At 44.4% G+C, this 27,416-nt stretch overlaps 1 protein-coding gene across 4 annotated transcripts in view; it reads left to right on the top strand.

Moving 5' to 3' along the window:
- The window catches only part of add3a (adducin 3 (gamma) a), a 112,073-nt gene that overhangs the window by 66,743 nt on the left and 17,914 nt on the right, over positions 1 to 27,416 (top strand). For all 4 annotated transcript variants that reach the window (XM_079500083.1, XM_079500082.1, XM_079500084.1 and 1 more), the window contains exons 3-10: positions 7,136 to 7,274; positions 8,949 to 9,100; positions 9,462 to 9,542; positions 17,762 to 17,911; positions 18,923 to 19,066; positions 19,943 to 20,041; positions 24,162 to 24,338; positions 27,058 to 27,312. In XM_079500083.1, coding sequence (XP_079356209.1) covers positions 7,136 to 7,274; positions 8,949 to 9,100; positions 9,462 to 9,542; positions 17,762 to 17,911; positions 18,923 to 19,066; positions 19,943 to 20,041; positions 24,162 to 24,338; positions 27,058 to 27,312 — 1,197 coding nt within the window. The remainder of the gene's footprint in view (positions 1 to 7,135; positions 7,275 to 8,948; positions 9,101 to 9,461; positions 9,543 to 17,761; positions 17,912 to 18,922; positions 19,067 to 19,942; positions 20,042 to 24,161; positions 24,339 to 27,057; positions 27,313 to 27,416) is intronic.

The raw sequence follows: 27,416 nt of genomic DNA, 5'->3' as shown, positions 1-27,416 counted from the left end.
CTTTTGGAAAGGTGACAATGCAGAAGGAGAAATCCACCATTAAGCGATAACCTGCTTTTATGAAATGATTGGTGGCAATTAAGTTACAATTGCTGTGGAATTATGATTGAAGTCATGTTGCTTAGTTGATGGCTGATCTGTCCAGAACAGATTCCGAGCTACGCTACTGAATCTGTCGGCAGGGGCATTCAGAACATACATACATACATTGTTGTTAGTGGGAATGAAAACATAGGCGCCCCGCCGGAAGAGGAGGGCCTAAGGCGTAGCAAATGGCCAACATCCTGCTGTCCACATTCTGTTGGGCGCCGACCTCCGAGGGGCAAATTCAAAGGAAAGTCATGACACAGTTAATTACAATTCATTGGAGAATTGGAGATTTGTTCGATTGTCTTTTGCTTTGAGGAGAGTTACTGCCTGCAAATTCAAACCTCTCTAGAACATTATATCTAGGCTTCCTCATGGCCCCTGGGACTATTCGTGACCTCTCCGTCTCAATCATTCACATTATTGCATTTAGAAATATGAGATTTAAATCAGATGGAATTTGACTTGTAGTTCCCACATGCCGATTCTATTCTAAGCCTCTGCTCATCTTTTTATACTTTGCTTCAGTTCTCTCCTGTCCTCTCCATGGCCAGAGCTTTTGTTGATTTAACCACATGAACCCATAACGTCCCTATTCTGGGCACAACATGAAAATGATCAGCTGTTTCTGGCGAAGAGATTTGGTGTACAGGGAAAAAATCACACCTGTGTGAACTGAGTGGTGTAAGGTCTTATATAGACTGATCAGCTGTGGTCTGACGTAATGTCAGTGACGCAATGTCTCATTCCGGCCAATCACAATGCACCATGCTCATTTTTTTTTCAAAAAAGGAGTGGACCCAGTATGGACCCCTGGGAGACACTGGTTGATGAATTATATAGGGTTTGAGTGGTTAAAGGGGAAAACCACTCATTTTCAACATTGAACTATGTCATTAATATACCTTAAAGTTGTTACTTTAGAAGTAATAAAAAAGTCCCTGCCTTCTGTTTAGCCTAGAACTGAAGGTCTAGAACTTAGTGATGTCATGTGATCAGTGACATCACAAAGATGTACGTTTTGGCTTGCAGAGTACATCTTTGTGATGTCACTGATCACATGTCCCCAAGTCCAGTTCTAGGCTTAACAGAAGTCTAAGGTATATTAATGACATATTTCAATGTTGAAAATGAGTGGTTTACCCCTTTAAGCTGGGAGTAATTGTAGTGATACCAAATGTTAAATTGACTTACTCACGCCACACCTTTGGATTCCTGAAGGTGATTTATTTTAGGTTTTTTTTTGTTATTTTTCTCAAGTATAGTTATACCCTTTGAGCACAAACGGGTGATTTATGACACCACGGTGGGTGTTGCTGAGAACCCCCTCGCGTGAGTCAAATGTCACGGCTTGCACTGTTATGCTTTCTTCCACCTTTTTTTCCCTCTCTCGGGTCCGGAAGGTCTCATTCTGTAGAACATTAGCGGTTGAGCATCCTCCAGGGACCGCTCTTTAAAACCCTCATCTTTCATGTCAGCGCCGTGACTTGGCGGGTCTCTCTATGTTTTGGTTTGGCATTTTACTACATCTCCTCCTGGGCACTGAGTGAGCACAGCAGAGCCTCCCAGCAGCGGAGCTGCAGCACGTTCAGGATTACTAGGATATTGTCTCTTGTCGGGTGGGAACCGTGTATGTCCAAATTAAAACTTACTTTGCAGGATTCAAATTCAATAGTAGCAGATCGACAAGCTCAAAACATGTCGCTTCACGCCGCCTTTCAAGCTTGTGGATGTGTTACTTTTGATACTTTTGTGTGACGCTGTCGTATGATCAAGTAGGCCGTTAATTTACGAAAAAACACAACGTTAGGATATGGAGATAAGAGGTTTCTGACGGCAATATGATGTATGATGTAAGTTAGTGGCCTGTAGCCAAACCCAGAGGAATACACCATGTGAAGATTTGTGTCTCTCTGCCTATGGCTGTCGCCATTGGCATTTTTGTTGAGGATTAATTGTCACAGCAATTGTGATTAATGATTTAATTGTGTTTTTGGCATTTGAACATCGGAACATAAATAAAAATTACGTCTGTAAAATTGATGGATGATTTCATTGTTTTTGGCATTGAACATAGGAACAGAAATCGCACAGGGCAGATATATCAAGACATTACTGACAATGACTGGTACTAATAATCAAAATAAATATTTCACTATGTTCAAAAGATTTATGAACATTACAAATATCTTTCAACATTTTGGAAAAAAAAGGCCCCAAATAGGAATGCCAGGCAGGTTGGTTAAAAGATTGTGGACATGGAAATAATCATGGACATATTATGACAGACCTATCTCTGCCTTACCAGTTCAGTTGCCTTGTTGTTAGGGTGTCTGCAGGCCGGGGTGCATCCTTGCTTGGCACTCAGTATCAAGGGTTAGTTCCTGTGACATACTAGCCATGTCCAGGGGATGTGCACTTGTACATCAAGCTGCATCGTGCTACGCAAATAGGAGCTACTAGTCCTATGGGGGCCACACTCTGCCTTTATTGCTTGTATTTCCACCTTCTTCTATTAAGCTACTAGATACCCTGCAGAACAGATGCCATATTTAAAAGCATAATGAATGATTAATGTGTACAAGACAATGCCTTTCTGTTGATGTGAATGTGGCTTAAAGTAAAAAAGTAGAGTTTATTCAAGTTATGAGGATGTCACAGCTGGAGTTGGGGACCAGTTTGACTCGTGCATACAAGTGGTGACTTGTCAAATCGACTTTATGTTCCAATGAAGTCATACAAAGCCGGCTTTTCCGTTCCCACGCTTCACTGTGCACTACAGTGGTGTCATCTGTCTCCAACAATAGCAAACAGCAAACAGGAAAAAGAGCTGTCAGTTGTAGTGTGATGTTCATTTATACAGTATATTGGGATAATGCACTGTATTTCTGGAGCTTACCCTTCTGACCAATACTAATGCACATAAGGATGACAAACTAGTCTTGTGATGAAATTAACAGGTGATGTTGGGATCAGGACTGGATATACAGAGAATGAAATACGTATCCCCAAAGGAATGATACGGTTTTTAACCCCATTCCTGTCTCCATACTGACACAATCTGAAGATGCAATGGACACCCTAATTATAGTGGGTGTTGCTGGCTCCATCACAATTATCTATAGTTCACCTCTTTTGTTCTGTGTCAGAGTGACCTGGCCTTTTTTCCTGTAAGCACACCGGGTTAAAAACTGATATCTTCTCCTGTTACATTTTAAGCCAATCTCGGAGCTACAATCATTTTACGAGAATGGTTCTGGCTGCATGGGTTTCCCCTCAAACTTAAATCTTTGACTTCTGATGTAACATTGTGTGTCATTTCAAAGAAGTCATGAAAACCGTTTCCTTATCTCCTTGTCTAAGTGGATTGTGGTTTCCCGCCACTGGAGACTAGATCTGTTTAATCTTTGGAAATGGGAATTATCTGGTAGGCAATTTGCTAGACAGCTATTTGTGTCAGATTTAGTAGGAGAGGGGAATGTAATGCAATTTGAATGGCCTTTGAGGTTGTGAGGTTAGGTGTGAGCTTTGTTCTCCTGGTTAGAATGCAGGTGCCAGAAGTGGCAAACGGGCACACTGCCATGGTTTAAAATGAATGAATGAAAAGGTGTGATGTTGTAAATGTTTTCAGATTCAGTTAATGAGCTAGGATTAACCTTTTTAGATGGGATTCAAATCTGTGGAGGAATAATCTGCTTGGGAAGCACATGGAAACAAAAGTGTGTGCGTGTGCGCGCGTGCGTGCGTGATGTGCGTGCGCGCACACACATACACACTTACACACATCCAATATAATTGCCTGCTGCAGTATGAATGTACTGTACATGGTTAAGCATACAGCTGTCCACACGTGCCTGCCTTTTTCCAGCATCTCTGCCATTCAGAGCATTGGTGTATGTGGAGAGTGTCCTCAAACAGAACACAAAGACATTTCTAGTCAAGTCAGATACACAGGATCTCGGTATAGGTCCGGTGAATAGACTGCAGGCAGTGTTGTGTGCAATCCAGTGAACGCTGCTTCTGCACTGCGGCCGCTGTGGCAACAGACAACGGTCTCCCATGCAGAAACGACCGGAATTAAAAATAAAAGTAAATTGACAAAGCCAAAAACCTGTCACACATCCGCACCACTGCAGAGCCCAGGGTCCGGGACGGGGCCAGTCGCTACGGCAACCTCTCCGTTAGCGACAGAGGAATGTTTGGCTCGGGTTCAGAACCCGCAGCGCTCTGGGACTGTATGTGTTCTGACAGGAGGAAGAGGGGGGGGGGGGCTCCCCATTTTTTAACAAAAAAGCATACAATCAGTGTCCTAGGCTCCCCTCCGCATAACCACACTAATGGACTGTTCCAGGCTCTCTGTGTGTGTGTGTGTGTGTGTGTGTGTGTGGGGGGCGGGTTGTGTGCAATCAGATGAGGAAGTGAGTGTCAGGGATGGATTTCTTTTATGTATAGTGAGACCACTCCATCAGCAGTGCAAGAAGAGTCGAGGTAATGGCTAATTTAGCGGCCATGGCTGAGTGGCTAGAGAGGCCGCCTGGGATTCAGAAGGTCAGCGGTTCGACCCTTGGCTCGCCAGGTCGAAGTGTCCCCTGAACAAGACCCTTGACCCCTAACCGCTCCCCTGGTGCTTTTAAAAATAGTCGACCCCCTGCTCTTAATTGCTATGATTGGTAAATCATCAGAGATTTAGAAAATGCCAACTGAAAAACCTAAAGTGACGCATTGCCTTTTTGTCACGCAATGTATTGCATTTCAGGAAGAATGAATTATGTTTACGACTTAAGTCCCACAGATGAATCAAACGGAGGAATATTGGATGTGCTTCTTTGGAAAGTGATATTCGAGAAAATGCTGCCAAGTCCTATTTTCACTCCACTCGCCACTGAAGTTTCCATCTCAGCTCTTATCATCGTGTTATTTTATGGACCCCAAATCACTTGTAAACTGAAGTTGGTGGCGGCTGTAGCTGAGTGGTTACAGATGCCATCTGGAAATGGGAAGGTTGCCGGTTCGACCCTCACTTTCGCCCGGTCTAAAATGTGTCAAATTGTGCCTTGGGTCTAGGACAGTAGTTCTCAAACCTTTTCATGTCAATGATATGTATTTGGCCGCAGACCCTCATCTCCAAGAAACGTTGTGCCAGCCAGGGACCTCCTGAAGCAATGATTTGATTTAAAATGTTATATATTCAAATATTTGTTTGTCAAATACCCACCCATACCCACTTCGAGAACCACTGCCTTAGGAAGACACTTAACCCCTAAACAGCTCCACACTACTCTGAGCAGCCATCTGAGCAGCCATCTGCTGACTTGCGACCAGGTTAAAACAAACCCTTTGAGTTTGACCAATTTGACAAATCCGCTAAAATAATTTCCGTCTAATCGGTGCTAGTTGGGAACCCAGACAGTTCATGCAGAGTTCTCGCCTGTCTGAATTAACCCGGCTTTCTCATTCCTGACTCAGAACTGCTATCCATTATGCTTCTCTTTCTTTCTTTCTTTCTTTTCATCTAGTAGCCTAACGGCTTTAGTTTCATTCTGAATCGCACACTGTTCTCTCCATCCACATGAGCTCCTCTGCTAGCTAAAGTCTACTTCTGAATCCATTGGCCCTTCTCCAAGTTTACATTTACATTAAATCACTGCAGTTAATTTGTGAGATTACCCATGGTATGGTATACGATATGATGGTGTATGATTACAGTTCATCTCTCGAATAGCAATTTGTTTCATGGTATCATGTGTTCCCCCATAAGTCATGTGACAGTAATGGTTCTGTTAGATATCCACACATCACATTGTGAGCCCAGTGGCTTAACATTAAAGTGTGTGTGTGTGTGTGTGTGTGTGTGTGTGTGTGTGTGTGTGTGTGTGTGTGTGTGTGTGTGTGCGTGTGCGTGTGTGTGTGGGAAAAAAAGGAAGCAAGGACTCAGTTGAGTAGTTCAACGTTATGATGTATCGGGAATAATGTATCGGGTGCACGGTTCAGGTAGAGATAGTCAGTTCCTCACTTCCTGAGCGTAAATCACGCTGAGGAAGGCCTCGCGGCCTCCCGGTTTGCTGCTGGGGGAAACCTAAATAAACAAGAATTAATTCTATTGGATACAAAGTGAGTGCTGGTTGCTGGTATTCCTTTCTATGGATGGACTGTGTGTGCGTGCGTGCATGTGTGGATCATCCTCTGAACCTGTTGTCAGTCATAGGAGGAGGTAGACAAAGGTGCGAGAGCATGTCTGAAAGGTTTTATTGTCTTATTGTGCAGGTAAACATGTTTCTAAGTCCCAAGGGGCATGCTATGTGAACATTGTGAAGAGCACTACATGTGCCTCCCTTGGTTTCTGTCTTGCGTGAGAGACAGATATGCATATTATGTCTGCATGTGCTCAGTTGTTGTGGCGACCACTGTCGTTAGAGAGGGGACTTTAGGACACAAGGATTATAAGCCAAGAACTCTCCTCGTCCGTCTCAGCCGGGTTGCCATTTAGTTGGCCAATCCTGACCCAACCTGTTAGACACCCAGCCAATCCTGAGCCAGCTTGTCAGGGTGCTGTCAGAGACGCTGATAGAAGCCAGGAGAACTGGCAACACCCTTCTAATCTCTGATTAACACGTCTGTGTGTGTGTGTCTGTGTGTCTCTTCTCTTTCTCCCTCTATGGAGTCCACAGAGACTATGGACCTAATTAAAATTATAAGTTGTAGAGTTCTGAGTTATTAGAGTTATAACAGGTTCCAAACAGTCAATACAGTGCAGTACAGTAGTTCTTTGCTGCTTTTGTTGGAAATTGTATGAATGTACTTATTATTTCATCTACTTTTCTGTATGTCTCTGCCACAACCGCCCCACCCCCACAACACGGGGCACTCAGATTTATTTTGTGTTTTATTCTTTTGACAGATATGTTCGTCTATATGCATTTCTGTCAGTAAATCAATATCTCTCTCTCTCTCTCTCTCTCTCTCTCTCTCTCTCTCTCTCTCTCTCTCTCTCTCTCTCTGTCTCTCTTTCTCTCTCTCTCTCTCTCTGTCTCTCTTGTCTTTCTTGCAGGCCTTTAAAGATGAGTTGGAGGGGCTGATCCAGGAGCAGATGAATAAGGGGAACAACCCAACTGGCCTCCTGGCTCTCAGACAGATCGCAGACTTCTTCATGGCCAGTTCAGTGGCTGGCTTCAGCACCTCCCCCCTCAGTGAGTAGTCCATAGTGGTACGCCCCATCGCCCAGGCGACAGGAACCCTACCCTCTGGTACCTCGGGCCGGGGCGAGCTGCTTTACACTGACAGACATTGAGACATTTAGCCCAGTGGTTCTCAGGGACCTCCACATTTATATTTTGAGTTATTATTTGAGTCTATTTGGCCGTGGACCCCCTTCTGATAATATGTTGTTCCGGGGACCCTTATAATTTGTGATTTGTGTTGAAAAAAAATCACAATTAAAAAAAAGGAAAAACTCCAAGTTATTTTTAAAAACATAGCATATGTACATGAGCTTGTATATTTTTTTAAATATCCAACGCGTAAAATATAATAACGTGCTTATAAGTATTGTGATGCTATACTAACAAATGTAGCTGGGGATCCCCCCCAAGGACCACTGGGGGTCCCTAGGCCTCACTTTGAGGAGTTTGAAAACCATCAATTTAGCCCACAGGTTCACGTGAGCTGCGTGCTGCGCAGGGCCGGATTAACACCTCTGAGGGCCCCTGGGCACTGAAGCTCGAAGGGCCCCCCTTCATGCGTGCGCACATTTTTTGCTGTTTTGGAGCCGTTTTGAGGCAGTTTTATGCCGTTATATTGGCCTATTTCCGGTCGCCTACCCCCCCCCCCCAGAGTGACAGCCAATCTAGCGCATTGTTGCTGCTTTACACACAATTGCACTTTTCAGCTGCCCTTCTCACCAACAATAAAACACTAATCTTTTTAGACACCATTTATTTCATTCGGATTAGCAGGGACATTTTCTGTGGAGATTTTCCCTGGTGCTCAAGGGCCCCTGGGCACGTGCCCAAAGTGCCCATATGGTAGATCCGGCCCTGGTGCTGCGTGCACGTGAATATACAACTAGGCTTACACAATGCGCACACACACACACACACACACACACACACACACACACACACACACACACACACACACACACACACACACACACACAGACACCTACACACCCACACAGATGTCCCAGCACCCAGACTCCGGAAGAGTCATGCATATTTCCTAGGTTTTTGATCCTCGGGTCCAGTCCAGGTTTCCACAAGTCTGCTTCCAATCTGGGCCTCGGAATGCGGCACTAATATTGAATTTCCACGTTGAGAGCTATATGACCATTTCATTTAGATTCACTGCAATATGTTCAATGAAGAGCCACTCTCCTTTCTAATGAACATGTCAGGACAGCATTTTATAAAAGTAATGTATTACAGTATGGGATGTTTATTTGATTATTGAATTTAGGAACGTTTATTGTGATGTGTAAAGAGGGCCTGGTGATATCTGAGCAGCATTGAGTAGCATGAGAGTCATCTAATGTGTAAATTGCATTAGGTAGCATAGGATAGAATGTAATGCCATTTTGACAGTCAAAGGCACTGGCTAGTACCGTATGTGATTGGATAAAAATGCAGTCGGTAGCGCTGTCGCCTCACAGCTAGAAGATCCCGCACAGCGGGAGAGTAGCGCCCAGGATTACATTGGCACTGGGTGAAAAAATGGGTTACAAAATTCGTGGGATAAAAAAAAAGATGCAATCTATAAACGTTTTCAAGAATAAATAGTTGACGGCCACACTATGACTCAGACATAACCGTCCGCTATGTGCATTTTGTGTTTATCCAAGTTTCATTCTCTCTCTTCCCCCTCAGGTCTTGGAATGGTCACTCCCATCAATGACATGTATGGGGTGGAATCTAGCGCTATGGTGAAGGGGGAGAAGCAGACCCGCTGTAAACTGGCCAGCCTCTATAGACTGGTGGACTTGTTCAGCTGGGCCCATTTTGCCAATTCCTACATCACAGTAAGGCCCCACTACCACTCCATGAAATGTACTTTAGTTAAAATAGATAATGTTTTTATTAGATGCATGTTTATCTGTTCATATTCTAAATGACTGAATTTGTGCTCATTAAAAAGATAGTAAGGTGAAGGTACCAGTATTGGCCCAGAATATCCCTACCACTGATGAATCTGTAATCTGACTTTATGTGACAGAATTGGCCACAATGTAATGAGAGTGGTCATTTTTTTCTCTATTCTTTCCTAATGTTCATTCCAGATGTATTGGCAGTGACGATATTCTGATGGGGCTTATTTTCCAAGTTAGAGCATCTGTTTAGAATCGGCGAGGATTACTTTTGCTAATTTTAGCTTTCTTCCAGGCTCGTGTCAGTAAAGAGCAGGACCACATTCTCATCCTCCCCAGAGGACTGTCATTCGCTGAGGCATCTGCAGCAAATCTGGTAAGAACCAACTGGAGCCAGCAGGCTGGAACAGTCTCTTAATTGTTTCAAATTAATAAGTGGTTGGACACGGAGCGCTGTGTTCACAATCCAGTCATCATCACATGCTTTCTTCATGAACATTTTCAACTTCGTACATTTTTCACACAATCAATCAAACGGGCAACGGAGCTACAAGCGGTGTCGCCAAAAGGACTACTATGGAAAAAGGATATTACTCTAATTATATTTAATTATATTTACGCCATTAGCAGCTTATTTTAAAACAACATCAAAATACCTCTTAATATGGACATTTCTGTTATATCCATGTAGCCAAATAACAGACAATTTATATGTAATAAAGCCTGCCCTTTTTACTCTATTTCAACCAAGAGAAATATTATGCAATTTCCTTTCAACCAGTGCTGTTGTCTTGTGTAATCCCTTGCTTAATATCAGACAAAGAATGCTCAGGGTGTGTGTGTGTGTGTGTGTGTGTGTGTGTGTGTGTGTGTGTGTGTGTGTGTGTGTGTGTGTGTGTGTGTGTGTGTGTGTGTGTGTGTGTGTGTGTCTGTGTGTCTGTCTGTCTGTCTGTCTGTCTGTCTGTCTGTGTGCGCGCGCCAACATTTCACCACAGTATTAAAGGAGTTGTGGCCATAGCTGACGAGACAGATGAGAAAACGGGTCAGAACTGTGTGGTTCCCCTCTGCTCAATCAGATATTTGCTAGTTCCTCCAGTAATATTGATGATATGTTTGTATAACCACATTTCAGTGGTTTGGCGCATAACCTCATATGTTACGCTGGCACAACTGTGTGTGTGCGTGCGTGCGTGCGTGTTTTTGTTCTCGTGCGTTCATGACATTAGTTTGTCTACAAATTCATTCCGTCTGTGTGTGTGCACTGCTTGAGCTTGAGAACATGTGGCTAAAGTAAGATTGTACTCCATATGGACTCCAAACCAAGATGATTGTAGATGATAAAAGGTTATTATACTCTCTGCTTGCCAGTCTATCTTATGATGATGATGATATCTTCAAGGCCAGATCAGCTGGCATACGATACAATGGCTGAGTGTATTTGCGAGGAACTTATCAAAAGAACGTGTCAAAACACATGAAGTAATGTCGAAAATGAGCTCATAAAGAGCGTTGTATGCATGAGTGGGAATTCTAGTGCCTGAGGTTGTTGTGAGTTGGGATGCACCTTCCCATCAACTAGCGTGCGTGCGTGTGTCAGTGGCCATGGTCCTTGTTTATCAAAGACTTGCCTAGCATGTTATTATCTCCTGTACTATTGACAGAGCGCTTGCTACACCTCTGTCTCTGCCTCTCCGTCTCCTCTTGAATGCCAGCAAATATTTATATTTCATTTCAGGCTGTTTGGCTCGGTCTAGTTTCAGAGCTCCTATAGGCTGGCAGGAGGTGGGGAGCATGCCAAGACAGTAGTTGTGTGACAATGAAGAAAAGTGACTCAGAGTCTCAGTCTTGTTCTTAACATGTTACTGCTTTCTTCCTCTGCTCCTTCTTTGTGTTTTATCTTTACCCTGCATGCATGCATGTAAAGATAACATAGTAGTGTCATTGGTCCATTTTTAAACCCTAAAGAATTAAATTAACACATAACATAACAACATCATTTTGAGGTTAGATCCACCTAATTATTATTCATCAAATTGGTTGGAATGATCAGTAGGCTGATATTAGGTAGAAAAGGTCAAGATCACTAGCAACAAAATTCAGAATTTACTTGCACACTTTTCAACCTGCTGGCGCTATTTGCTATTTTTATTATTTGTCGCTCAAAAAAGTATATAGGGGCTTATGCGGTTCACTAGTCAAAACTCTGGACCAGAGCCACATAGAACAGCCACATAGAACAACAGATGTTGGTGTGGAGAGGTTTGGTATGTCCAAGTAATTCTCTCTGGCCCAATCTCAAATGAGCATACTTACACACTCGCAGATGTTAGTGAGCGTTCCGATTAAGTCCGCAAGAAGGGTACCCGTCAATGGGTATTGGGTATGGGTATTGCATAACCAGGTGGGGAATGCTTTCCCAATTTGCACGTTCGCCACTTACATGGTCCCAGAGTAGGCCTAGTATAAATAACTAAACAAAACATGGAAGGACCTGGCACATTACCATGTAATGACAACGACAGTTGTGTTGGGAATGTGCCAGTTCCTCATATTTATCACATTTGGAGCCCTCTTGCAGGCACACATTTACGCTGCACACACAGGTGATGTTAATTAAAGTGTGTGACGGTTCAGTGCTCAGGCCATAGGGTGGACATTGGCATTGGTCCCATGGTCTGTCTATCTTTATCATGCTGTCCTTCCTCTGCTTTGTGGTAGCTTTCTTCTACTCTTATCTGAAACACCTGTGGAAACACACACACTCTGTCTCTGTCTCTCTCTCTCTCTCTCTCTCTCTCTCTCTCTCACACACACACACAGACTCACACTCTCACGCACACACACGCGCGCGCACACACACGCACACACACACACACACACACATACACTGTCTCTCTCTCTCTGGAAACACACACATAGTCATACACACACACACTGTCACACACATGACCTTTTCTTTGTGGAAACTCCCTCTTTCACACACGCACGCACGCGCACACACACACACACACACACACACGCACACACTCTCTCTCTCTCTCTTTCTCTCTCTGCTCTCTGTCTGTCACACACCTGTTGAATGTAATCGCAGTCTGTGTACAGGTGTCAAACATTATGAGTTAGTGACACCTGGATCTACGAGCTGTAACACTGACTGGCATCCTTCCTTCCTTGACTGTTTGACCTGTTATAGGCCTGTCAGCAGGAATGAACTAGGCTACGAGCTATAACACTGACTGGCATCCTTCCTTCCTTGACTGTTTGACCTGTTATAGGCCTGTCAGCAGGAATGAACTAGGCTGAAGTTCATACACGGCTGACATGTTGTTCTTGTGTCTTCGTTATGACTGAACCGAGGGGGAAATGAACCTTGAAGGAAGTCGCTATCAATGTTTGTATCCTCAAAGCTGTTTTATCCACTTAAACCCTATGTATACTTAGTTGACCGGAGTCACCCAAAGCTCTATAGTTCTACTATACACCATCCTGTTTTCTTGGGGTAGAGTGACCGGATGGGAACCGCAAGGTTCCCACTTCTAACCCGGGCTCCCACTGAGTTGGCGTCGAAGTGTCCTTGAGCAAGACTCTGAACCCCTAATTGCTCCCGATGTGCAGGTTGGTAGCATCGGTGTGTGAATGGGTAAAGCGCCTTGAATAAAGGCACTATATATATGCACCATTTATCTTTGCCGAAAATAGCAGATGTATACATGCTCACAGCACACGCATCGCATTGGGATCTCGTAGATCTGCAATTTGCTGAATGGTCTCCAGCGCACGGATGCTGGGGTTGAAATGATTATTGTCGAACTCCCCTATGTCATTCTGGAATGACATAGAGTAAGTATAGGAACCATTAATGTTATATCATTATATTTTTGAGTGGCGCTAACCCTTTCTATGCCCAGCTTTGTCTGTTTGTGTGTAACCCATAGCCATGATTTGATTGGCTGAGCATTCAAAATCAAGTACGTATTGAGGATAAAAAGTGAGGACGCAAATTATGATTGGCCGGAATGAGATGATGTATGATGATAAGAGCGCCTCTCACTTGACAGTTGACACGGGTGTGATTTTTACTTAACTGATTCCTGAAATTGTATCTTAAGGGAAATTCTTTATTAGTATTTAATTGTCTTTTAAGCAATTTGTAACTGCTTTGAAAGTTTCAGTACACAATAATCATAATTATTATTATTATTTCCCCCAGTTTGCACGTAATGTCATAGTGAAACAGCGGAGACGTAGGCTGGCCCAGGGAAATATAAGGTCACATCATGATCAACTAGAATATTTTTAGTTTGTGTGTCTGGGACAGATCCAAGCAGGGTCTTTACTGTGGTTGGTGTGGTGAGCAGAGAAAGTTATAAGACCACAACATTGCAGCTGTTGAAGGACAGAGCGAAACGCGTTGTGTTTCTCTTTCTGTTTGCCTGCCTTGCCAGCTCTGTCTTTAGCCACCTTATTACATAGCCTGTTTGTTCAATGTAGGAACTTTTCACCACTAATATGCCCCGCTGGTCTGTATTAAAGGTGCGAGCCTGAAATTGGCGTGCATTGTTGTGCTACCGCTGAGCCAGCAGCGTCAATGGCGGTCACAGAGCCAAATCTATGTCTGTTTGAGTGGGACAGTGTGTGATGTTTAAGGTCCATGAACTTTCTGCCTCAAACTGCTTCCTTCTCTTCCATTTCTCCTCTGGTGTATTTGTGAATGTACAAAACATCCGCACTGTGTGCGTGCATGCGTGCGTGCGTGCGTGCGTGCGTGCGTGCGTGCGTGTGTGTTCGGACCAATGAGAGAAAAGAATGGAGAGTGAAAGTACGTTGAGAAGTGAGATTTGTAACTTTAGAATAATCTTTATAAAGTGAACGTTAACATGCACTACTTATTTGGAAAAACACCCTTCATGTCGCTATGGTCAGTAGCCTATACCAGAGGTCTTATGACTCTGGTCTGGCGTGTGTCTGCCCATCTGTTTCTCTCTCTGTCTTTATCAATCTCCATATTGCTCTCTTGTTTTCCATGACTCTGTTATCTGTTTTCTGTTTTTCTCTTGGCTTAATCTCATTCTTTTTTTCATTAGTCTGCTCTTCATCGCCGTTTATCATGATTATGAGTCTGAACTCACAGAGAGAGCATTCAGGGAGGTGCACAGTTCATTTAAGCTCCAGAGAGAGGGAATTAGGAAATGGTCTGGCGGCTCTGGCCTGTAGTGGAGTGTGTGAGAGGTTGTGTCGGGGTCAGGGAGAGGAGCCTGTAGTGAAGTGTGTGAGAGGTTGTGTCTTGGTCAGGGAGAGGAGGCTATGGTAACTGAGGAAGGCCTGGCTGTCTTAACCACTTAAACCCTATACTTGATGTTGATCGTATTCCCAAGGGCCATATACAAAGTTGACTGTAGTGTATTCTCATGGATTGCTCTAAATATCTTTGCAGAAAATTGGCTGATCTACAAGCTTGTAGATTGGCTATTTTCACCGCATATTCCCCCAGAACACGTTGAGCGTTGTAGAGGAAAATGGCAGCGTTCAGACCTGGATCTCTCTTTCTCAATCTCTGTCTCTGAGAGAGAGGCAATCTGCAAGGAGTTCTATTCCCAGAGAAACTCACTAGCTCGCTCAGTGTGGGAATCTGAATGAATACAGTTTATTTCTTTGGTTGAAGACCGATACATAATATTACTGATATTAGCGCAATACATTGTCATATACATAGTTACATACTGTAAACACATTCGCAATGAACAGTTTCATTGTTATCTTGTATCCCAGTCTAGAGAACGGGATGGGACACACACAGTCCACAGACTGGACTGAAATGTTTTGCCCGAAGAACACTGCATGCTCTATCCCCTGGACGTTAAAGTGATGAATGGTTCCCTTCCAAATATTGTGGACAGTTAACCACTTAATCCATTGAACGACTTAAGCCCTATTTCATGTGATTTAATCACTTTTTTTATTTTTATTATTTTATAAATAATAAAGTTATAAGTTTGCCTATAATGACATTCACAAAATAGCGACGTTGGGGTTGATTAAAATGTATCTAACCGTATCTCTGTATGCTGTAGTCCTGGTACAATTTGAAGCCATTGAATTAGATGTATACAAGGACATTGTATACATTCACCAGGTGCCCTAAATGAAATTAGACCCAGGAGTCTTAAGTGAATGTAATTAATTGGTTTGCTGGCAGAACTGCATTCTGCTTACTGTGGAGTCCAGCTCAACCCATGAGCTGAACATGCTTGTGTATGCAGGTAGTTTGTGACGCAGACGCATACATGTTTATGGGCCCATAAGGTCGTCAAACCTCGGAAAGAGGGAGATTCTACCACGAGAGGAGAGGAATATCTATTCTCTTTCCCCCCCAGTAGAGGGGGAGTATGGGCGAGCAAGTTTCATTGAAATGAGAGGGCAGGCATACGTATACTACTGTACTGTATATCTATGGCAGTTGCCCTTGTGTCAGATAGTGAAATTTGAGTGCATTTGGCTGATCCTAGATCAAAGCCTAAGGGCACCTTCTGCCAGCTTGTCACGACAGTGATCAACTTTGCATCGGGTCCCACACAGTCAAAGCCAAGCTGTCGTATTTGTTCAACTAGGAGGGTGCTCACAGAGGAATTCCGGGATATCGTGTTCCGTGTTCCAACAGCTCAACGAGTCCTCCTTAGTCTATCTTAGGGCCTCGTTGCACTCCGATATCAGCTGCACCCCATGTTATCGCATGCTTAACCGTCCGCTCGCATCACATGTCCGACTCTCCTTCACAACACTTCTTATGAATTATTTTATATTTAGTGTTTGTGTGTGTACTGCAGTAGGAAAGACGTCTCTGATGTTTGGAACGATCAATTGGTTAGCCAATGCAGGCCTGCAATTTAAAGGACAGTAAAACAGTTTTTTTAAACACGTTGTAAGGTGATGTCCCATACCAAAAATAGCCAATCAACAAAGTTCAAAGTTGTGTCGCATCGTGGCGTGTTGTGAGCTTGCAGGCCTGTTATTTTCGGCGTAGCATACCATCGTACGATGGTGTACTGTCAGAGCCGGACTTACCGTTGGGCTAGGGTGGGCTGAAGCCCGGGGGCCCCCGACTAGGGGGGCCCCAAAAAAAAATTACACTGACTGTTTAGAAAAAGTTTTTTTTTTTTTTTTTTTTTTTTAATTATAAAATTGTAAAGTGAAATCCAATTCAAGTGAAATGTGTGTATTGTTATTGTATTTAGTTGTATTATGGTTAAACCATTGAGAGCTTCTGCCTGCCTGCCTCTCTTTTTAGGGGCCTGGGTACCCCAAAATGAAAACAAAATAGCCCAATTTTTTTCCGGCCTCGCGGCTGTGCCGCTCGGCCAAATCGCGGGACGCACGGCTTCGCCGCGCGCCCCAAGGGGGGCCCTCAAATTTGCTCCAGCCCGGGGGCCCTCAGCAAGGTAAATCCGGCTCTGTGTACTGTATATACCAGGCATACGGTGGAGTGGTACAGTAACCAATGTAATGCAACCAAGGCAATGTTGAACCATCTGACAGCTGTGTGTGTATGTGTTTGTGAGCGCATGCATGTGTGTGACTGTACAGCCAGACAGGTCGTTATTTACACTCCTCCACTGGCATTCATTTCTCCCTGGGGGGTGTAAACGATCGATAGGCAGCCATCCATCATCGCTCTCCAACGTGGCCGCCAGAAAGGTCCCCACGGTGCTGATCATAAGGTCATTAAGCAGAGAGAGGACTCCATCAATCTATTTGCTGTTTGGTTGAGTCCGGACAGGCAGATGCTCTTCACGTTGTTCAAAACGTGTCAGCTTGTAGGTCCTGGAGTGTGTCACGACCGCACGCCATCGTCCAGTCCTTTAGTAATTACACTGTGAGTAGTGACTGTGCTCACTGCTGCTGACAGGCTGACTAACCAGACCACATCATCATGTCACATGTACTTTCTACTGTCAGTCCTCATCCTAACATGTTTAAGATGAGAGAGATATCCATCTCTCTCTCTCGCCTAGGGCAGCCATAGCCGAGTGGGGTAGAGAGGGCGTTTTGACTGTGCCAGGCTCCATGTCAAAGATCAAGACACTAAACACCTTGACAGATGCCCTCCTTTTTTGAGCCATCTAAGCAGCCATCTGCTGGGTGAAGCATTGAGAGTCCCTCACCCAGGGACCAGAAAATACTGCCTTCCCTTTCTTTGTTTGTGTTTTCTCTTGTCTACCACCACAGCTCCTAACCTACCGGTAATCTCCCTCCCCATCTCTCCTGTTTGTCTGTCCTCATCTTTCTCTATGTGGCTCCCTTCCTGCACAGTAATCTGTAAACTGTATTAACTGCTAATTGTTTGGTAATTGAACTGTCATAGTAAGAACATCATGTCCACTTTGGCCCGGCCAGGATTCTTGCTAGTGTTCCAAATCATTTCCCCGGCACTGAGGACTGGAGCTGACTGGGAGGAAGAATCACTCGTAATGGGATTTCATGCATTCATGTCATCCTCTGAGTTAGTGATAGTTCTCGCACATGTGCTTTTCTGTGTACGCAACCTCTCCTCCCTTGTCCCTCATGCTCACCCCGTGTCTATTTGTTGGCATTCTCCAGGTGAAGGTGAACATACTAGGGGATGTGATTGACCAGGGTTCCACCAACCTGAGGATCGACCACGCAGCATTCAGCCCCCACGCCGCTATCTACTCCATGCGCCCTGACGTCCGCTGCATCATCCACGTGCACACTCCTGCCACGGCCGCCGTAAGTCTGAGTGACAGGACCCTTCTTGTGACGAGCTCAGAAATGAGCTCGTCACAGGTTTTCAAGCAAGGTCCGGGCGATCGTTACTTCATTATCTGTTTTCAGATGCCTGCCTTGCATACAAGAAAGTGTCATTGTGTGAGAATGATAGCATTCAAATATACCCATTACCCAATAATAAGTATTAATAATAATACAAATCATTGGTTTAGATTTGGCAAAGAAGAAGCTGATTACTCACAATTAGACATGACAGCTGTTAATGTACAGCTTTTCATGGATGTGTCATAGCGGGATAAATCCAGCTCAAACTAATTAAATTGATAATGAGCGTGTCTGGTTTTGGTATGTCAACAAGCAAGCATTGACAGTAGTCACTAGTCAGTACTCAGTAGGACTGTCAAATAAATGCTTGCTAAATGTACCCACTATTAATCTCATTAGTTGCAGCCGTGTTTACCCTGTCGTAACATGCAGGCCTGTGATTAAAGACAAATCAAATGAAGCTTAAAACATCTTGATACAGTCAGTGATGAGTGTGGCTGAGGACGTTCTTTAAGTGTTTCAGGGAGATTTAGATGAGCAAAACAGCAGCACGATTATCTTTAAATAGACAGCTGACACAATAAATGTTTTGGATGAAAACGCTGAATGAAACACTCTACAGTGCAATGATGTAATTAACTTTAATTGGAGAGTAAACAAGCATGTCCTGAAGCACAGGGTATGCATGTATTATCTATTCAATGAATCAGTGCACACTGACCAACATATTGAAAGAGGCTTCTATGTTTACATGCAAGACATTTAGAGGTTCTGAAGCAATAGCTTAAATCCCTTGTCCTACTTAGTTTTGCCGTCATCTGAATTACATTAAATGCTACAGTCACCAGATTCATTTAATATATTCCTGTGCCGCCCCTAGAATTATTATGGATGATACAGTAGAAGTAGTAAACAAGTGCTTTTTGAAAAGAACAGAATAAGAAGACTTTTTCCCCCTTCTCCCAGGTGTCGTCTATGAAGTGCGGTATCTTGCCCATTTCCCAGGAGTCGTTGATCCTGGGAGACATCGCCTACCACAACTACCAGGGCAGCTTAGATGATCAGGAGGATCGTCTGGAGCTCCAGAAGGCCCTCGGACCTTCAACCAAGGTATGAGACCCTAGTCCCGCACGGCCAGACTACTATTACACAATCACTGAATGCTATATAGAGTCTGGGACGTCCCTAAAGCTGAGGTAGGAAGCTGTCACCTGTTTGTCATTCACGTTCACGAAAAAATATTTTTAAATGTCTTTAAAATATATTTTTAAATTTCTGCCAAACAACCTATATACAGTATGCTTTTATTTAATTTTTTAAGATATCTTTGGGGGCTTTTTCTGCCTTTATTGATAGATTGAAAGTAGTCTGATAGGAAATGGGGATGGAGGGGGTGGGGGGGGGGGGGGGGGGGGTGGTGACGTGACACACAGCAAAGGTCGTCAGGATCGGGAGTCGAACCCACAACACGCTGTCAGGCTGGATCACCAGCCTAGGTGCCCAGACGGCTACACCAGCCGCCCGGGCCACAAGCTATATAGCCTATGCTTGGAATAATTTGATTTACGAGACGGAAGCAGGTAATCCGCTTTACCCCCGGATCATTTTCAGCGATTCCGTGACTGTATCTGGCTCGCGAGACTGCTGACACCCACACAGAGTGACAGAACCTTCCCATGACCTTTCCTGACACCCACACCAACCCCACATCCATGCGATCTGACCCAGGACCATCTTTGTGTGGTTCTAGGACTCGAGGAAAACGAGCTTCAATGTCAGAGCAGAGATCGTTTTCAACTGTTTGCCTATGCAGTATGTTTGCTGACATTCTAACTCATAAGTGTGTGTGTGTGTGTGTGTGTGTGTGTGTGTGTGTGTGTGTGTGTGTGTGTGTGTGTGTGTGTGTGTGTGTGTGTGTGTGTGTGTGTGTGTGTGTGTGTGTGTGTGTGTGTGTGTGTGTGTGTGTGTGTGTGTGTGTGTTCATAGGTACTGGTGCTGAGAAACCATGGTGTCGTAGCTCTCGGGGAGACCATTGAAGAGGCCTTTCACTACATCTACAACGTCCATTATGCCTGCGAGATCCAGGTGCGTGCGCACACACACACACACACACACACATACACACACACACACTCACACACTCACACACACACACACACACACACACACACTCACACACTTATGAGTTAGAACCATATGTGGTGGCTATGGCATATATTTTCAAAAATTACACCATCGTTCAACAAAGTGACTTGAGTGGTTCAATCAACCAACATCAATCCATGTCTTTTGTTTATTATGAAAGGCATTCTGATCTCCTCAGTCGCTTTTTCCACATTCATACTTACTAGCTACATTTTTAACACAAAACATCATCTCTTTTCCCTTTTATGGAAAAACATCAAAAGCAAGGCTGTTAATCATATGACAGAGGGAGCATTTCTTTGCAATGATGTTACACTGCACACACTGCACGTCCAAGGCAAATATTTGGAATCGAGGTGGTAGGACGAATGAGAGAATCACGTTAGAAGAGACACAGGACGTCTGATACTGGTGGGCTTCCACCATGGCAGAAAATGGCAGATCTACAAGCTCACAACATGTTGCACCGCAAGTCTTTGCCACGTGTTGTGACCTCGTACGACAAAGTGTAAACTACAGGTAGACTATAAATGTGGTGATCTGGAATTTAACAAGGACGCGTGCGCGCGTGTGTGTGTGCGACTGTGCGTGCACATTATTGCGTGGATTTATTTGTGCAGCGTTGTAAATATGGTAGATATTAGAGCAGTGCTTGTTGCCCCTGCTGTAATAGGGACACCAAATCCCCTGTTTGAATCGGAAAGAAAAGCTTAATCCACGCTGCAAAGCCCAGCTTAGCTTCTAAAAATAAACCCTCCGGCTATGATTGACGTGATTTATAGGCATAGGAATTATGTATGTAATTTTTGTAAACAGGTTGGTCTCATAACTGTATATTTGAGTCAGTCTTTATAAAGCAGTGGTTCTCAACCAGTGGCCCAGGGACCACCAGTGGTCCTTGAGGGGGTTCCAGGTGGTCCCCAGCTAAATGATGGGTAACCAAATGGACCTTTATATAGGTATTTAACTCTTGAGAGCGTAGAATGAAACCATTTGGTTTCATTGTAAGCTCTCAAGAGTTAAATTATTGTTAAACATCTGCATTACTTCAAATTCTTTCTCTGCCGGCTAGCTGTTAGCATTTATGAAGTTCCCAGTGCCACCAATACGTGTTCACTTTAAGAGAAGGAGTTTGCCCGCCCCACACACACACTCAACACACACACTTTGTGACTGTGGCTCAAGAGGTAGAGCAGGTTGTCCAATGATCCATGGGTCGGTGGCTCGAATCCCGGCTCCTCCTGTCTACATGTCGAAGTGTCCTTGGGCAAGACACTGAACCCCAAATTGCTCCCGATGTGCTGGTTGGTGCCTTGCATGGCTTCCGCTGCAATCGGTGTATGAATGTGTGTGTGAATGGGTGAATGTAATGCACACTCTATGTAAAGCGCCTTGGATAAAGGCGCTATATAAATGCACCATTTACCATTCACTTTAGTATCATTGGCACAAGCACACACTGTTTACCTCTCGCCAGAAACATTTACATGTCGGGAGCGAACATTTTAGATTTTGGATGGCAGAAGATCCACCATGGACAGCTCTGCTGGATTCGGACTTATGGAGGTTTGAAAATCCTGCTTGTAACCGAGTTAAACGGAGATCAGATTTTACGTCCCATAGCTGGTGGTGACGGGGCGTTGCCATAGCAACCGGACCAATGTTAAAATCTCCCGTGGGGCTCCACCATTATACACAGAGTATACGTTGGGGTCGTATATATACGGACCTGGCTGATAAAGTCCCCTAGGGGTCCGTGAAAAAGAGTTAATTTACAAGAAGTCTACACATTAATAGAAGAATTGTTATTTTGATCGTTTGCCTGTTATCTCTCTTAATGGTACCACATCAATACACCATGGAATTGTCTAACGAATCGATCCAACGATAACAAAATATTCTAAGTCTTGGTTCTGAGAGGCTAAACCTCATCAAATGGTGGTCTGTGGCTCAAATGCAGAATAAATAATGGGCCCTGATATGAAAAGGGTTGAAAACCACTGTTCTAAAGTGTTTCCCAGACATTTCTAGTCACCGATATTTAGTTTGACTTTGTCTGTCTTGTTAATCATCTACATACCATTCATGTTGGCAGAGTGGTTAGTTATTAAATGCCCCAGTTTGTGGTCTTGGTGAAGGAGAGGCATCACTACGGGTGCATTTTATTCCATTCTTACACTCACTCAGAGTGAGTGTTAGTTAACACTGAGGGTATTACTGTGCATGTGCCCAGACATAGTATAGTGGTTAAGGACCGTAGCTCTGGAGCCACAAGTGCACTTACATGGCGTACTCTCGCTCTAAATAATGAATAAATGGCCCATTTTACTGTAAAAAAAAAAGGGAATGCTTCTGTTTTTCTCCTTGTCAAATGTCCAAGGCCTGTCAACCAATTATATTTACTCTCTCTAATGCTAATCTAATTTAAATGGACATGAAACCCATAGGTTTGTTTTCCTGTACAGGTTAGAAACTACAGAAGCGTGAAAGAAACATGACAGGCGACCTTATATGTGCAACCTTATGCGTGCAACTTGAGTATAAATGGGCATATAACTCCAGCTCTAAGCCCCTAGCCCTAAATGCTTAATTCTTAATTGTTTCCTAAATGTAAGTCTAATACTTTATTTTCTTACATAAAACAACCATTGCTCTTGTCAGAACTAGGACATTTTCCTCACATTGTCCCTTTGAATCATCTCCTTAGGCTTCACATTGTCTATTTCTCAAATTCTACTATTCTCAAATAGTACTCTACTTGTGGTGGCATTTGGCCTTCACAAGTATAGTAACAAGTCAACACGCACGCACGCACACACACACACACACACGCACGCACGCGCACACACACACACACACACACACACACACGTTTATTTGACCAAAGTCCTGCATGTGGAGTGGAACCTCTTTGTTGTCAAACACGGGCCTTTTGTCTTCCTTAAATGGAGGAGGCAGAGTAAACAGAGAGACCAGAGGACACCGAGGTTCTTTGAGGTGGTCTGGTGTTTTGTTTGACCTCACTCTCAGAGTTACGTCAGAGTCAGAGCACTGAGGATGTTCCCGTGCATGTGCCCAGACTCTAGTGTTGTGGTTACGAACTTTAGCTCTACAGCCCCAAGAAATGCTTCTCCGTTTGTCTGCGTGCCAAATATCCAACGGCTGTCAATATTTACTGTATATTTACTCTAATGCTAAGCTCATGTAAAGGGGCATGAAACCCTAGACCATTTTTGTAGTTTTGTTTTCCTGTACAGGTTAAAAACTACAGAAGGGTAAAAACATGACGGGCTGACGTTATAGTATGCCGCGATGTCGACAACACGGCTAATGGAATTATTAATGGCTAATGGGTGTGTTGGCACTGGTCACACATCCACATCAAAATCGTTAGCATCCCATTCACTTCCAGTCTATGGTAGCAAAGGGGTTGAGCTTCCCGTGTTGATGGCATTGATGTGTGTCGCTTTCAACATGTCTGAAGCATGACGTTCAACTTTGACTGGGCCTCAAACAATAGGACAGGGTAGTTGTCCCCACTTGGCCAGCATTTCACTTCATTCCACTTGGCCAGCATTTCACAATCTGATTGAGCAATGTTTTTATTGACAGAAGTGCATACACGTGTACATATTAACCTAACACAAAAAAGCGGTGTGTAAACTGAGTGCCATATGTTGTGGTGTGTGTGTGTGTGTGTGTGGGGGGGGGGGGGGGGGGGTCAGACATACATACATACAATTGCGACATACTAGACAACAGCATGGGTACTGTAAATGGAACGGCAATCAGAAATATAATATGTGTAGTTGATGTGGTTGACGGCCTTTACTAGCGTTAGCTACTCCCCCTCCAACGTGTATGTGTGACCATAATATACCCTTAGATTTAGGTGTGTCAATGAGTGTACAAACACTGACCGGAAACATTACAGCATGGTCAAAGTCAGCCCAGGGGTTCAAGTATCTTGGAAGTTGGAACACATTATGACAATACACTTCAAACAGCATTATAACTCTCCATTTCTTTCTCTCCTATCTACCCTACCCTGTGGTTCCAGGTGAATGCCATCTCGTGCGCTGGCACCGTAGACAACCTGATCGTATTGGACAGAGAACAGTACAAGTCCCGAGTGTTTGACGTGGCCGGTGCCGCGGCGGTGAACATGGGCAGCCAGCACAAGTGGAAGCTCGGCGAGCTGGAGTTTGAGTCCATGATGAGAATGCTGGATAACCTGGTGAGTCTGTAGCCTCGCTGAGAACGTAAGCCCTCCGTTCTCAGCAAACGGGACCTGCAAATTTATAACTGTGCTTGGACCGCGGTTTTCCTGTATACACCAAATCTCTTTGCCAAAAATAGCTGATCAACAAGTGTTGTGAGCTTGTAGATTTGCTATTTTGGGGCGAATGTTCTGGGGGGGGGGGGGGGGGTAGGCATGCTGAACTTGTGGTTAACCACTTTTTGTAGTTAAAATAGCAGATCTACAAGGTCACAAATGGTTGCAGATGACGTGTTGTGAGCTTGTAGGTCATCTATTTTTTACCATGCGACCGTATGATGAAGTATAAAATGTCTTAAATATTCATGCAAACACAAATGTGGAACAAAGTAGGATATTTATTATTTAATCACAACCCAGAAGAATGGGTTCTCAAACCAAACATTGGTCACGACGAGTCCTCACGACCCAGTGTTTAACACTGCCAGAGACCAAGAGCACTTAATAGGAAATCACGTGGGTCAACGTGTAAACAAGACAACGGAATATGACGTGACGGAGAAGCGCGTATGGCGTAACAAAGACAAAAGATTTCCAAGGAGGATGTTCGGAGACAGATTGAGTAATGGGAGTAAGAGGGCTAGAAAAGACAGGGGGAGAAGTATTGTTTCAGGAATGAGAAGAGGAGAGGGGAGGGGAGGGGAAGCGGGTGGATGATTAAAGAGGAATGATGGTGCGTCACTGGTCCAGCAGTGCAGCTGTGTCTGTCCCTGTAGGCTGTGGTTTGGGACGTAGAACGGTGGGAGTTTCAGTAAACACAGAAACACAGCGGATCCCATAGCTGTCTGTCTGCAGGGTTCAACAACACAAACCCTCCGCCGCGTCTTCTCCGGCTGACTGACTTTCTGTCAGTCTGTGTCTGTGGGTTTCTAATCTGTCTTTCTGCCTGTATGACTCTTTCTCTGTAGCTCTTTCTCCTTCTCTGACATTCTCTTTGCTCTTCCTCCCCCTTCTCCATCTCCCTCTCTTGCTCTCCTCTCCTCATTCCCTCCTCGATGATTCATTGCTCGTCTGTCCCATCAGGCGGCTGACCAGCTCTCTCCCCTTGTTTTCTTCCATCGTTGCTGTCTCTCGTACCTCATAAACGGAGCCTTTCTCTGGAAGAGTAGTTGGGCGCTTGAATACGCACCGAGTTGTGTAATCTTGCACATCACCGTAAAATGGAGGATCTATGCGCTGGTCTGCCAAGTCGGGTCGAATATAATAGAATATCCTTTTTATGGTGGAAAATGGTCTGGAGAGAATGCGGGCCAAGAGGGAGGACATTGACATGTGAGGGAGAGATGGGAGTGTGAGAGGACTGGACACATGAGGACAGAGGGAGGGGATGTAGTGGGTGAGAGACAGGAAATGGCTGGGCTGACTGCGTCCTCTGTGTTGCCAGGAACCCCTCTGGTCACAGCACTGTTTTTCCTCTCTCCCTTTGAGGGCATGGGGAGCGCCCCCGACCCCTCTCTCTATTGATTAAAGTGGAAAACAAACTGACAGTGCTAACTCCGGACCACGAGACTGTAAATCCTGTTGCAGTTTGGCTTTTGGAGGACAGTGGCACGGTTGAGGCCAACTCATACTTAGTTTGGACGACTCTTTAATGATGATATTATCGACTTCAAAAAAGGTTTTCAGTTGAAAAGAAGTAACGTCTAGGCTTCATGTGGATCTGGGACTTTGTGTGGCCAGTCCGTGAAGTCAGTCATGAATGATGTATCTATGACATATGACCCCGTAGTTGGGATGGCCAGTCCGTGAAGTCAGTCATGAATGATGTATCTATGACATATGACCCCGTAGTTGGGATGATCCGGCCTCCATTGATCCTATTAACAAAATGAATTTCAAAGAAATCTCAAAGTGGGGTCCGGCACCCGATCCCCAAGAAATCAAGCCATAGTATGGGCTCCAATCAGCAAGCATCCATTCCATACGAATGGTGATAGTTGGATCCAATCGCCCCAACCAGTTGGGTGGGTTGGGGGAAATCAGCCTTTTCTTTGGGTGATTCAATGTTAAGATGTATCTAGGCTATCATATATTTATCATCTATCATTTATCATCATAAATACAAAATAATGTCGTTCAATGTTAAGATATGTGCTGTGTCTTAACATTGAACGACATTATTTTGTATTTATGATGATAAATGATAAATGATAGATGATAAATATATGATAGCCTAGATACATCTTAACATTGAATCACCCAAAGAAAAGGCTGATTTCCCCCAACCCACCCAACTGGTTGGGGCGATTGGATCCAACTATCACCATTCGTATGGAATGGATGCTTGCTGATTGGAGCCCATATTATGGCTTGATTTCTTGGGGATCGGGTGGGTCCGGGGACCCTCACGGAGGGGGTTCCAAATGGACACTTACAGATCTGTAACTCTGTGAGTGGAACGCTGGAACCAAATGGACCCGTAATGGTCCTCATGTTACATTCTCAGAGTTATAGGGGTTACAATTAAGTAGTTTGAGTACCGCTGATCTAAAACATTTAGACAGCGCTTTTTGTGATTAAACCGGGACAAACAGACAGACATAGCCTCTTCTAGACGTATTGGCGTAATGATCATTTAAAGAGGATTATGAACAGAGCGTTCCACAACAGCTCTCGCAGGCCTGTCGTACCAGAGTGTCTCTTGAACATTTGGTCCTTTCTCTCTCTCTCCATCCAGGGTTACAGGACGGGCTACGCCTACCGGCATCCCATCGTCCGGGACAAGCCGCGGCACAAGAGCGAGGTGGAGATCCCGGCCACCGTCACGGCCTTCATGTTCGATGAGGACACGGAGGCCACGCGGATGCCCTTCAAGTTCCTCCAGCAGAGGCAGCAGCGGGAGAAGACACGCTGGCTCAACTCCCCCAACAGCTACACCAAGGTCAACGTGGAGTCCAGCGACGACCGCCATCACCACAACCGCACCACCATGGTGAGTCAGTGTGTGTGTGTGTGTGTGTGAGACCATGCGTAATTTAACAAATGTAACCAAGCAGTAAGGGTTTGTTCTATATTTGCATACACAGTGAAATGAGG

The sequence above is a fragment of the Electrona antarctica genome (assembly GCF_951216825.1).
Source record: "Electrona antarctica genome assembly, chromosome: 4".
In the NCBI taxonomy this organism is placed as follows: Eukaryota; Metazoa; Chordata; class Actinopteri; order Myctophiformes; family Myctophidae; genus Electrona; species Electrona antarctica.
This window is presented reverse-complemented; position numbering and strand designations above follow the sequence as displayed.